The following is a 13,116-nucleotide window of genomic DNA, read 5'->3' as shown; positions in this document are numbered from 1 at the left end:
AAGGGTTAGCTCTAGAATTTTCCAAACTGCAGAGCTTATCAGTGTGAATGCAGATAACCACCTGTAACTACTATTCTTTGAGTGGTTCAAGGTAAACAGTCTGTCTCAAACTTGGTTGCTTCAGCATATTAGAGATCCAAGCTCTGATATACTGCAAAAAGGAGTTTCTTGGACTTGGATCTCCTCCTTCCCTAAGCCCCCATCCCTGGCTAAAGCTGCTGCTGAGGATTTCTAGAAGCTTCCTGAATAGTATGCAGTGCAGTATGGGGGGGGGCACTTCAATGAGGGGGAATCAAGTGAAATTCCCTTTTTCTTTGGCAAACTCTGAATAGAGAAAAAGCTCATTTAATAATGAAAGGGAGCAATTTCTCTCCTTGCTGCAGTTCCTCCCCTCCACATGCTGCATGGCACACGGTTCAGGAGAGTTCCCATGACCCTCAGCAGAGGCTTAACAGGGTAGGGGAGCTTCTGGAGAAGGTATGCTGGAGAACAATGGTGAGATCAAAAACGACTGTACTTAATATGCTTACAACTGATTTTTTTCGTAGCATTTTAGTGAGTTTCTAACGTTAACTGCAGTGTTTATTTGTTATGAAACAGTGGTGTATGATTCTTTGACACTTGCCTAAGCAGGGCAGATTTCATAAGCATGGATTTTGTGCAGTAAAACTGTTTCCATGAATGTTGGATCCAAAGGATGGGGTGGGGTGAGGACAGGAGAGCTGCTTGCCCTGTCCCACAAAGGCTTGTGACAAATGCTACTCGAAGAGTTTGCAGTGCTGTCTCAAGTGGCTTCTGTCAGAATCCATGTGTCTCTGCTTGCACAAGCAGATCATCATCTTTGGATGTGGTTTGAACTTTCTCATGCAGTAAAGTGTGTAATGGCTCCTTTCACATGATAGGCACTTTTGGATCCAGCCCCTTATTTTTAGTCTGTAAAACTAAACCTTATCTAAATTACTTTTCGAACTAGATTTTTTCCCCATGTGTTGCAACATAATCTTTTAATTATTAGTTTTAAGTTATTGTAGCTTACCCAACTTGCCACCATGAAGGGAGGGGGGAAATTCTGGTTTTCAAAATTTCAGTAAAACAAATTATTTTTATTCAGAATCAATGGAAGGAACTTTCAAAGGAGGACCAAGCACCAAGTTCTGAACACTCTTCTCCATACACAGCCAAACTTCCAGCGGAGAAATACAACGGGAACAGTCTGGGGTTTGAAAATCAGGAACAAACTGAAGATCTCATTGATGCAGAGCTGACTTCTACAGTTCAGAATACTGCAGATGCAAATGCTGACATGTGAGCATTGTTGCTGTTTAATTGCTTGAAAACTGGCTAGTGGGCATTTTCATTCATTGTACCTGACTGAAAGCTAGTACTTCTTTTTACATGGTCTAAACAATCAGTCATGCTTTTTTCTTTTTTAACTTTGAGAATTTGACTACTATTTTGCACTTTCTTGGGCTGTTCTTGAAGACTTCTGGAAGCTTCATCTCTCTCTTTTTGCATATTGGAAGAGCAGATCTTGTAGTTTGGTACTTGACAGATCTGAAACTAGCTCAACATTTTGATTCTCAGTTTTTAAGAAAAGCAGCTTTGTAGCCTTTAGGGCTGTAGAGAGAAGTTTGAAATCACATAAGAAGTGTCGCTCAAAACAAATGTGTGCTTCTACTGTCTGGAGCAAACAATGCTCAGCAATAGTTTGAGAAAACAGTGGCTTGTTGGCCTTTAATCCTGATGAAACCATGGCCTAGTGAAACCACTGTGTAGCTTGCCATTCCAAATCATAGTGCTGGAGACTTGTCTGTCTTCTTGTAAGCCAAGAGGAGGGGAAACTGCCTTAACAATATTTTGTTTGCTGGAGGTGTCTAGTCAAAGCATTGTTAGTACAAATCCACTTATAGTCATGGCTCACATCCAAGTTTACAGCCAGTTCTGAACCATGTCAGCTTAACTGTATTTTAAAGAAAGCAAAATACTGATAAGGTTGCATGTACCCCATATTTTCAGAATCATACACATATGATTTATATGGAAGGAAATGCCAGTTGGCAGATTGTGAAGAGAAAAAGGTGTGCTTGTCGTGCCTTGTGGCATACATGCACTTTCTCATACAGAAATGGACTTCAGATTCCAGGCTTTAAGGGTTAGACTTTTTGAACCTTGTGACCACATGGCCAGTCTTCACACTTGAAGATAATTTTCCTCCTGACTGTAACCCTTGCCATTGCTTACCAACAGCTGCCCTTTTAGCAGTCATCAAAATATTAAAATCCAGATTTTCAGAGTCTGTTCAATATAGCCAGCTTGCAGAAATTCTTAATTTGTGATGGGGCAGCAAGTTTGTGCAACTCCCCCCTCTGTGCTCATAGTGTGACATTGGACATATGTCTGTGTGCTTGCAATCCTCTTCCCCACCCAGCCCAAAATGGGTGCAAGAGCGTCAGGAAGTGGGCATGGCATGTAATACATGGTATTAGGTGAACATGCCTTTAACATGTACAAAATTTCTGCTTGCCAGCTGTGTGAATTAGCATTCAAACAAATTAGAAATGACAACATAAAACTTTGCATCTGCTTGCTTTATAGCTGTATGCAGAACAGTCTACCAGAGTTACGATATTTGACCATACCTGCTCTCTTTTTACTTCTTTTAATATGGGTGTTACTCCAGATGTGTAAAATTAAAACACTTAGAGGGTGCTTCCTTTTATTATTTGCATAATATAATTTACCATAAGTTTCAGTATAGAAACAGAATTTTCTTCACAGCAAAGTACCTGCCATAGTCATTGGGAACACTTTATACTTTCCACATTGGCTTCCATTTTTTCCACAGGTACTATTCAAGGTATGCCATGGTTTCATTGTTATCTCAGAAACTTGGCTCAAATGCTCTGGACTCCTCACCTGCTCATATACCTATGTTGCATTTGGACCTTAGGTGCTTTATGTTCCTGATTACAAAGTACAAAACACATGTACACATTTGTTTTTGAGGGATTCCTGCATTTATAAATGACGACTGTTTTTTGCCTCTAAAAATGCATGCATATAATAACTAAGAAAAGATTGTAATTTTCCCCTCTGCATGCCATATGCAGAGAGCTGCTATTGATGGATATCCCCCTTCTCCAAACTGTGGGACTGATTGAAGTCTGAGTACCTTACAGAAGTGTTGAGAGACTTTGTTGGTTGGGCTAGCTCCTAGTGGCCAGGATTAAGGTGATATAATGCAACCTTGCTTTGAAACACACTGAGCTAGATCTAAAACAATGCAAGGGGAGTGAAGCTTATGAAATGGGACTTTTCCACCTCTTTCCTCCTGCTGCAGCCCATGAGCTTGCTGAAACTGATCTGGAGAAAGCAGGAGACCCTGGCAAACAGCAAGGGGTATGGCTACATGGGGGGGGTCTGCAGGGGAAGGGGGGAATTGGGAAAACTCTTCCCCCTGCTGCTAACAGAAGTGCCTTTCTGCTAGGGTATGTACCTTGAGGAGCACCTTTTGGCTCCAACTCACTGAATATAAATATCAATCGAGTTAATTTTTGAGTTTAAAGTTTTGCTGCCTGTTCTGAAACTGTAAGATGAAGGTGGATTAGAAGTATAAATAAAACTGACTATTTTTTTTTGCTTTTGTAGTGCTGTTCGGAAACGGCTGAGAGAGGACAGAAAAGCTAACACAGCACAGAAGGTGCAGCAGATGAAACATAGGCTGAGTGAAGCTGAAAGAAAAAGAAAAAGGTGGTTATACTGGAAACCTATTCTCACTAAGCTTGGGTTTGGTTCAGCCATTTTCATTGGAGTTTATTGTTGCTGGAAATTTTTCTTCCAAGCTTCCCTTATGTGAGCGTGTGCTTTAGGTTGTAACCCTGTGCTCCATGATATATACTTAAGTTCCACACATGTTTACTGGCTGCAGAATGGCAGCCATAGTTTGTAGACCAAGTGTGCTGCTAATACACCAGTGGGGGGATATGACTTGCAGCATCAGAATTCCCACATCTGAGATCAATGCAGTAGTGTTGTAAGGTGTGGCTTGTGATTAAACTGATCATAAACCACAGTCTCAGGACTTCTCATTGCAGGTACTTCTGAAACCAAATTACCACCTGGAATAAAGTTGTAGTTTTATTGGGTAATCTAAAATGCATTTTCAGCAAGTATGTATATGTTACTTATAATGATTCTCCACTAGGTCTAGGGTACACATGGAGTTGCAGTGTTCTGCCAGCTCACATATCTGATATAAGCAATAAACGATGTGGTTGTCATACTATGAATGCAAAGCAGTTACAGTGATATGTATCTAATATGCTATTAAGCATTTATACGATCCAGACTTAGCATAAATACATTTTATAACTCTATATTTAATCATACTTTTTTGTAGATAACTGTATTTTTAAAAGCCAGGTTTGTACAAATTTCACTGACCCAAACAAAGTACGCATTAAAGCAGTTAACAGTGCATCCATTTCCATAATTCCAGGAGTGATTCAGAAATTCACTGACCTTCATCAAGATGTCACTATTCTTAACGTAATGATTAGTAAATTGCCCCATTGAGATTTGATGTCAGGGGATAGGGCTACTTCTCAATTTCTACTCTGTAAGTTGCATTCATGTATTTATGCCTGTAGTTAACATTTACTTTATTTAAAAACAAGAGACTTGAAAATGTTACATTTTTATAAGACTTCTGGGAGCTTGGTCCCCAATCTCAAAACTGACTATTTTGAGGGGAAGTTGTGTTAATGTCAGCTGCTGTTGGAAGCTAATAGTTTATGTCAAAGTTCAAACATTCCATTAAATGTGAAAACTTTTTTTGTGTCTCTCATTGATTTGACTTGAGTCCTATTCATTGCTACATTGAAAGTATGCTTCATAGTGGATTTAGGCAGCACATGACAAATTTGTTCATATTTCTGAAAGCCACATCAAAAAAGCACACAGCTACAATACTGGATTTTTTAAAAAGAAAAGAAGAAATTGAGTTTGAAAGACAACTGAAGACAATTTCTCACCCTCTTCTCCCCCACCCCCACTCCTGGTCACTGCCCTATTTGGGAATAATAGTAGGTCCACTGTTGGTTAAACCATGACATTGTTTGCAACCTGTGAAATCCAAAGAGGACTTCCACTAGCTGAGGGGGAATGATTTTGGCCAATGCCCCCTTCCCAGTGTAAGTACCCATATTGCACAGAATGCTGTTCCTGAGAATTCCCCAACCCAAGAAGCAGCATTTTGATGACCACAATGGGCTGGACCAGGGAGACAGGGAAAGACCATTTGGTGAGTGGTCCTTTGGATTTAACCCCACGAGAACTTCATCAGCTAGAACTAAAATTATTCTGTGGATATTCTGCTGGCAGAAGTAGATCCTTCAGCTAACGTCCACCTGGCAAAACAGCATCGCCAGAGCCATTGGGGTACTGTCACAGGCCCAAAGCTGTACTCTTCTGTACATCACAGCTGGTCTATATACAAGTAACATTCCACACTACTTTCAGGAATTCAGAACACAAATTGTAAAGAAATGTTGATGTTATTCTGCCCTTTATTTTGGGGGTAGGTAGTTGGTTGTGGTTAGTGATCAGACCGTCTCAGTGTCGGAACTTAAGGGGCTATAAGATTTAAACACCTTTTATTTTGAGGACAAACAAATGGGGTAGGTGTTCTAAATGTCTTACATTTTCCACTCCTAGTAAAATTGGGCAGCACCAAATTATTGGGAGTGTATCAGAGTGGAAATTAAGTGTCTTATAGCCTGTACTTCATAAATAAAATGATTCCAGTTGAAAGTGATTAACATTTTGCTGAAGTGCAGTCTTCATCTCTTTCTTGGTTTGACTACCTTCCTCTGCATTCTGGCTTTTCTGTTGCTGAGATTTAGTGAAGACATTTTCTTCTGTGGAAATATCTGTACAGACGGAGCCCCTGTGTTCAGCACAGATGCTTCTTTTGAATTTGCTTGCTTGTTTAAAGTCATTGACAATAAAGAGAAGGATGCACTGATTTTTTCCTTTTCATCTTTTTCTAAAGATATTAAGCATTCTTTGAGCGTGAAAGAGTCACCTTTTGGATCAATACAACTCACTTTGGATGTGTGCTCAAATGCGAGAAACAAATGTTTAATAAAAATAGTGCTGCTTAATAAAGACTGGTCAGAATTTCTGTATCATAGAAATCGAATCACAGTAGAAAATTAAAGTTTTATTTAGGTTTGGATCGCATGCAGGATGAGTGGAGCTGTGCAATATAAGTGGCAGTTTCTCCCTTCTCACTGCAGTCATCTTAAGTCTCCTGAAATTATGGACCCCAAGAAGTTGAAGTGGGAGGGCTGCAGTGGGATTGAAGTGGGAGTTGAAGTGGTTGAAGTTGAAGGCGTTGAAGTGGGAGGGCTGCAGTGAAGGCGAAGTGGCAAAAAATCACTGACATCTCCCCCACCCCACCCCTTTGTGTAAGTGGCGGAAAGGTTAGGCTCCAAGCTGTCTTCTCTGGATGAGATGATCAAGGCTTTTAGGTCTGAACCTTTCTTTAATTGGGTTTGAGATCTTGAGTGCCCTCATCTACCAGTGTCGGTTGACAAGGCATCCTGATAGGTTTTGCTAGCCCTGTCAAGCTTAAGTAACACATTTCTTGCACTTGCAGATAGGAATAATGCCTATTTGCTCCCTTGCCCAATCTTATTTATTACATTCAAATGAAAAGCATAAATCAGGTTCACAGATGGAAGTTCAGAGAAATGCTGTGACTAGATTACTACCAAATTTGAATGAACCTTCCAAAAAGTAGTTGCTATGCAGTTTTCATTAATGAGTGCATGTAGATTAATGTAACTTATAATATTCATGAAACAAAATCAATTTCTTTGAAAAGTGGAGCCTTGAGACCCAGTGTTGCACAGGTCAATTTGTAGTTAACTTGCATGTTTAGATTGCTGCATTAGAAGCATGTTACAAAGTACTATGTGTGCTGGCTAGGATATTGGGGCAGGGTTGTTTGATTTCCCATTGGAGTGCAGTGATGATTGCAAAGCTAGAAATGTTGGTTCACATGGTCACCAAGTTTGGTGGATTTGCATCTCTTTAGGTGGTTCTTACTTGTTTCATGGCCCTGCTCCCTCGATAGAGCTAGTGTGGTCTGTGGTTAGCATCAGACTAGGATCTGGAAGACCTGGGTTTGAGTCCCTGATCTGCCACGGAATCTGGCTAGGTGACCTTGGGCTAGCCACACAGCCTAACCTACCTCACAGGGTTATTGTAAAGATGAATTGGTGGAGAGGAGTATGATATAAGCTGCTTTGGGTATAAATAAAATATATAGTTGATGAAGCCTTCATGTTAGTAATCCTCTAAAAGTTGCCTTTGCTGCCATTTCTAATCCCTAGAATCTGCAGAGAATAAGCAACCTGCAGTATGTTGATATAACCAACCCTTGTAGTTTGCCTGTCTGGCTTCCTAAGATAGGGTTGAGAGCTCTGGGGAAACTGATAATAAATATCCCCAGGTGTTGGGTTAAGTGTCTGGCCTTTTTAGACTAACAAAATTTAGTAGTTTAATAGAACAATTGAAGATTTGTTCTTTTTGGTGAAATTTACTCAAAATACATTAATTGCTTCCTCATGGATTACCAAAATATTAAAGCTTTAAACATCTACTTGTATATATGATCAAACGTCACTGTAATTGTTCCTTGTTTCTTTTGATACTCTGGGTTGGGTCCTGTGCTTTGGTCCACTCATGCAAGTAGTATGAAATGCAAATTGTGTCATCCATTACACAATTCCCCCCCACACACACACACACTAAACTATGATTTACAGTTTTGTTGTACAAGCAGAGAAACATAATTCCTACATTTTGGGTTTGTGATAATAGCAGAGAAGGTGTCATCTAAGTGTTCTATTGATCCTTGATTCAGTCAAGAACAAGACATCAGTGAGAATGCTGATGTCCTAGCACCTTCCTTAACTATATGTTTAAGGGCATTTGTATCTGTCAAGGAGGTGTGCATGCACACACAGTGTCCGCTAGTAACTGCTTATTCGGGATATGTCCTTCATTTGACCAAAAAAAAAAATCCCCCTTACTAAATCTTCAATCCAAGTGAAACTGTAAAACCTGAGTGTGTATACTTCTGACTGTACTGAACCTGTGACTTTTTTGCGTTGTGTGTCTGTAGGCAGAGAATGACGGACACCTAACTCTCCAAGACTTGTGAATATTCTGCAGCTATAAATTGCATTCTATTGGCATGCAAAGCAGGACATGACCCCTCGCCAAGAACAAAAGTGAGGTCTGAGCAATACCCAGGTGGCCTCACAAGTATCTGTTTACAACGTAAACACCAACCAGGGAATGATGTATACCACCAGCAAGAGATGTTGCAAAACAAAAAAAATTTGTCTTAATTGTTTTATGCTTGTATTAATTGTAGAGATGTAAGAGATCACATTAGAAGATACTTTGTACTGCCGTTCTTACTGTATTTTTTATATTTCTGGCAGCATTAAATATTTTTTTAAATTGACCTGGTTGTGTGTGCTTGTTTTCAGGCAGAACTATTTACTGATGCAAAATGTACAGGGAGAAAGTCATTCTTCATGCGTTTACTTGACCATGCTCTTAAGGTAGGAATAGGGTTCCCTGAGCATAATACAACCTCAGAATTTTGTAGGATTTAAATCACCCAGAGCCTGGCATAAACTGGGATAGGACGATTGATAAATTGAATAAATAATAATATAATGCCCAACTATACTTACTTTAAATCACCTATACGTTTTTACGAATAACTTAAGTTTGTTGTGAATGTTGTGTCAAAAAGCTTTGGCAAGGAAGAAAAAAGTGATGTTTCAGTGAATACTAAAGTCAGTACAGTTATTCATCCCCATAGCCAGAATTTTTCCATGGGGGAGGAGGGGGCAGCTCAGAAATCCTCAATTCATCAAAAAGGGTGGAGAAGGGACAAGATTATGTACAATATCACCGACAATGCCCTCCAAAGCGACAGCAGTAGCTCAGCTCCTGGGTACTGAGCCTGTGCAAGGGCATCAGTGCCCATGGCTTTCCCCACTGGTCTGTAATCTATGCTGGAGGTCCAGTAAATGGGAAAAGGGTGAGGGAGGAGCAAGGAACCACATGGAGGAGGAGACTGCAGATGCACTAGCATGCCCCCCCTGCCCAGGTGCCAGTGTACCAGGTGGGGACAGTCAGGGAGAAGTCACAGATTCCAAGTGGGAGAGCATCAACAGAAGCTGCTGGCCAAGAGCAGCGAGGGAGCTGAGTGGGCTCATGTGACCTCCCAATACCAGCCTACAAAGGGAAGGGAGAGCTGGGCAGCTAGAAATGGGCGGAGGGAGGGAGGCCAGGGGATGCTGGCTGCATTGGAGATATAGGGGGCTTGAGGGCTCTCCTCCGATTGCCACAGGGCAGCGCACAAAGCCCCATGGCTTGTCTTCCCAGCTTTGGCATTTAGAGGTAGACTGTCCTTGCACAGGGCTGGGGTTGGAGCCAGCTGTGCGAGTGCCAGGCACACACTCCTTCCCTGCCTGCTCTTGCTCACTCCACTGCTTTCCTCCCGACCAGCAGCCCCAGGCTACCTCCACCTCCCAGGGAGGGGGCTGGGCAGGGGTCATTTCCTGCAGGAGCGCAGCTCCGGCAGTAAAGAGCCTAGGGGGCGGGCACGTGCAACAAGCCCCGCCCCCTGCTCCCAGCAGCCCCTGGCCACAAGGAGCAAGAAGCAACCAGGTAAGTTGCAGAGCCCCCCCCCAGCAGTCCAAAACAGTCCAGTGGCACCTTTAACGCCACGGTTTATTCAGATACAAGCTCTCCCTCCTCTGTGGGAGCAGATCTGTGTGCTTCCCCCCCCCCCCAGCTAGCAATCCAAAACAGTCCAGTGGAGCCTGAGCGGTGGGTGTTGCCTTCTGACACACTTCCGGTGATGTCAGGGGAAGTGACATATGCAAATAAGCTATGCTAATAAGCTCCTGCACCTCTTTTTCTACAAAATGACCCCTGGGGCTGAGCAAATTTGGGAGGGAGCGCTGCCCCCATGGGGCCCCCCTGTGGCTAAGGGCCTGCAGTTACTGAAAACTTAAATCTAAGAATTGTGCCTTGAAAACCATGGCAGTTGTTAAGGCCAAGCCAAAATTCACCTTCTGGAGAAAGTGGACATTTTTAAGGCATCTGGAAACCTAAAGCTTGTTTTGTTCTCCCTGTTAATAGTAAAGTGCAACTTGCTTTCTAATTATATTTTATTATTAGCAGAGTAATACGTTTTAAAAGAAAAGGGGAAAATAGGCATCTGCCTTGGGCATGTAATTATGCAGACTTGACTGAAGCGCCTGCTCCCAGCTGCAGACTTGTGCTGGTAAACAGCATGTTCATAGTGCCTTGACTAAAAAAGAAGCAGCCTTGTTAATGCTTATATCTATTATGGCTCTTTCTTACTCTTGCTCCAGACTTCTTGAACATTCAACATGTTGTGTTTCACCCAGTTTAACAGCGTGCAAGAGGATATGTAAAATTGTTCCATAAAGGCAACCTCAGAGTTGTGCAGAGTAAATTCAGCAAAACTATATAGGAAATGCTATCAAAATCATACAGAACATTTCTTTCAAACTATGGACTGTTATCTCTTGCTAAAGTTCAGGGAAGTGCCAATATTTTTATGGCTTAACTCCCTCTGGGAAAGTTTTGAGCTGCTTAGATTAGTGGACAATCTGTTCCTCTGAACAAAGTTTGAGTTCAGTGGCACCTTTAAGACCAACAAAGATTAATCCCGGGTAGGGGTGTGCATTTTGGAATCCCGAACCGAAAAAAATCCCGGGAAAACCCTTTTGGGGTTTTTTTCGGCTTTGGGGATGCCGAAATGGACGTTTCAAGCCTTTTCGGATATCCGGAAAACCCCCCGGAAAAAATCAGGGGTTTTTTCGGCATTTGGCGGCTTAAAACTTTAAAGGGCGGCAGAGAAATCCAGTTTTCCTGCCGTTTTCCCCTCTTTCCCGCCTTTTGCTCCTGTTTTCAGGGGGGGGAGAGGGAACTAGACAGCCAATCACTGCAATGCATCTGCAAATGCATTGCAATTTGCAAAACTTTGGAACTTTTTTGCAGGGCTGTTGTTGCTGCCACTAGCTTGCTCTTTCCCCAGGGAAGGAGCACTAGTGGCCAATAGGGTTTTGGCATCTACTCTCTGGCCAATCACAGAAGGTGTTCCTTTTTGAAATCTTCTGTGTATGGCCAGAGAGCATAAAAGGAGCAAGTCTCCCTGGCTGACTCCATTGCTGTTCCTGGTTCCTGGCCTGCTGCTGACTGTTGGTGACGAGAGGGATTGGCTAGCCTTGTACCAGTTGCCAATTTCTGCTGCCCCTGCTGCAGTGCTGCTGCTCCTGAACCCCTTTTCCTGGCCTGGTTTGAAAAATATTAGGGCACTTCTTTAAAAAATCATCTTTGTTTTAGTGGTTGGGGCCTTGGGTTGGTGTGGGTAGGTCAGGCCTCTTTCTGGGTTTTATTTGGGGAGGGAGGGGGAGTTGGCAACCACTCTGATTTGCGCCCATTTGGGTTCCTCTGGCCTCCCTTTGCCTCTTAATGTGCTGAGTGGGGAATCGCACACCCCTAGCTGATTGCTCACTTGCACAGGTCCTGCCTGCCCCCCCTTCAGTTTATATACTGCAGAAATCCTCTGGTTTGACCTGAGTCCAGTTGGGTTTGGGCAGTGACTGGCACAGAGGTTGTTGTGGGGGGGGGATTGCTCTGGTTCTTCTGCTGCTAGTGGGCATGGATGGCAATGCAAACATGCTCCCTAGGCCGCTGCTGCTGCAGAGGGAAAGATTGTCTGGTTCTGTTGGTTTTGGGATTTTTTGGGCACTGCCTGGCACATTGGCACAGAGGTTGTTGTGAGGGGGAATTGCTCTGGTTCTTCTGCTGCTAGTGGGCATGGATGGCAATGCAAACATGCTCCCTAGGCCGCTGCTGCTGCAGAGGGAAAGATTGTCTGGTTCTGTTGGTTTTGGGATTTTTTGGGCACTGCCTGGCACATTGGCACAGAGGTTGTTGTGAGGGGGAATTGCTCTGGTTCTTCTGCTGCTAGTGGGCATGGATGGCAATGCAAACATGCTCCCTAGGCCGCTGCTGCTGCAGAGGGAAAGATTGTCTGGTTCTGTTGGTTTTGGGGGGTTTTGGGCACTGCCTGGCACATTGGCACAGAGGTTGTTGTGAGGGGGAATTGCTCTGGTTCTTCTGCTGCTAGTGGGCATGGATGGCAATGCAAACATGCTCCCTAGGCCGCTGCTGCTGCAGAGGGAAAGATTGTCTGGTTCTGTTGGTTTTGGGATTTTTTGGGCACTGCCTGGCACATTGGCACAGAGGTTGTTGTGGGGGGGAATTGCTCTGGTTCTTCTGCTGCTAGTGGGCATGGATGGCAATGCAAACATGCTCCCTAGGCCGCTGCTGCTGCAGAGGGAAAGATTGTCTGGTTCTGTTGGTTTTGGGGGGTTTTGGGCACTGCCTGGCACCTTGGCACAGGTTGTGGGGGGGAGAGATTGCTCTGGACCGGTTCTGCTGCTGGGCCTGGCTGGCATTGGCAATGCACAAACATGCTCCCTCAGTCTGTAGGCTGCTGCTGCAGTCTGCAGAGATTCTCTGGTTAGAACCAAGTTCTGTTGGTTTTTGGTCACTGACTGGCAGCTGGCACCTTGGCACAGGTTGTTGGGGGGGGGGATTGCTCTGGTTCTGCTCCTGGTCCTGGCTGGCATTGGCAATGCACAAACATGCTCCCTCAGTCTATGCAGCTGCTGCAGAGATTCTCTGGTTTGAACCAAGTTCTGTTGGTTTTGGGGGTTTGGGCACCTTGGCACAGGTTGTAGGGGGGCAGATCGCTATGGTTCTGCTGCAGTGCTGGCTGGGCCTGGCTGGCAATGCAAACATGCCCCCCCAACAGGTTGTGTGGGGTCACTCGGGGTGTGGGGTGCAGGGGTGCACGTGATGCAAAGACGACAGGACACAACTCTGCAGGAAGCTGATCTGAAAACTCTCGGTTTCCCAGCATTTATTTATAAGCTCAGTTTCCCCCCATTTCCCTCCCCCTCCTCTCTCCCTCCTTCT

At 43.7% G+C, this 13,116-nt stretch overlaps 1 protein-coding gene across 1 annotated transcript in view; it reads left to right on the top strand.

Moving 5' to 3' along the window:
* The window catches only part of PTPN2 (protein tyrosine phosphatase, non-receptor type 2), a 53,810-nt gene extending 45,406 nt beyond the window's left edge, over positions 1–8,404 (top strand). Inside the window, exons 8-10 of the mRNA XM_015414361.1 lie at positions 1,112–1,305; positions 3,649–3,750; positions 8,195–8,404. Of these exons, the coding sequence (XP_015269847.1) occupies positions 1,112–1,305; positions 3,649–3,750; positions 8,195–8,216 (318 nt within the window). The 3' untranslated portion in view covers positions 8,217–8,404. The remainder of the gene's footprint in view (positions 1–1,111; positions 1,306–3,648; positions 3,751–8,194) is intronic.
* The last annotated feature ends 4,712 nt before the right edge of the window (positions 8,405–13,116 follow it).

The sequence above is a fragment of the Gekko japonicus genome, unplaced genomic scaffold (assembly GCF_001447785.1).
Source record: "Gekko japonicus isolate JY-2015 unplaced genomic scaffold, Gekko_japonicus_V1.1 scaffold157, whole genome shotgun sequence".
NCBI lineage: Eukaryota > Metazoa > Chordata > Lepidosauria > Squamata > Gekkonidae > Gekko > Gekko japonicus.
Note: the sequence above shows the minus strand (reverse complement) of the source record. Positions and strands in the feature narration are given on the sequence as shown.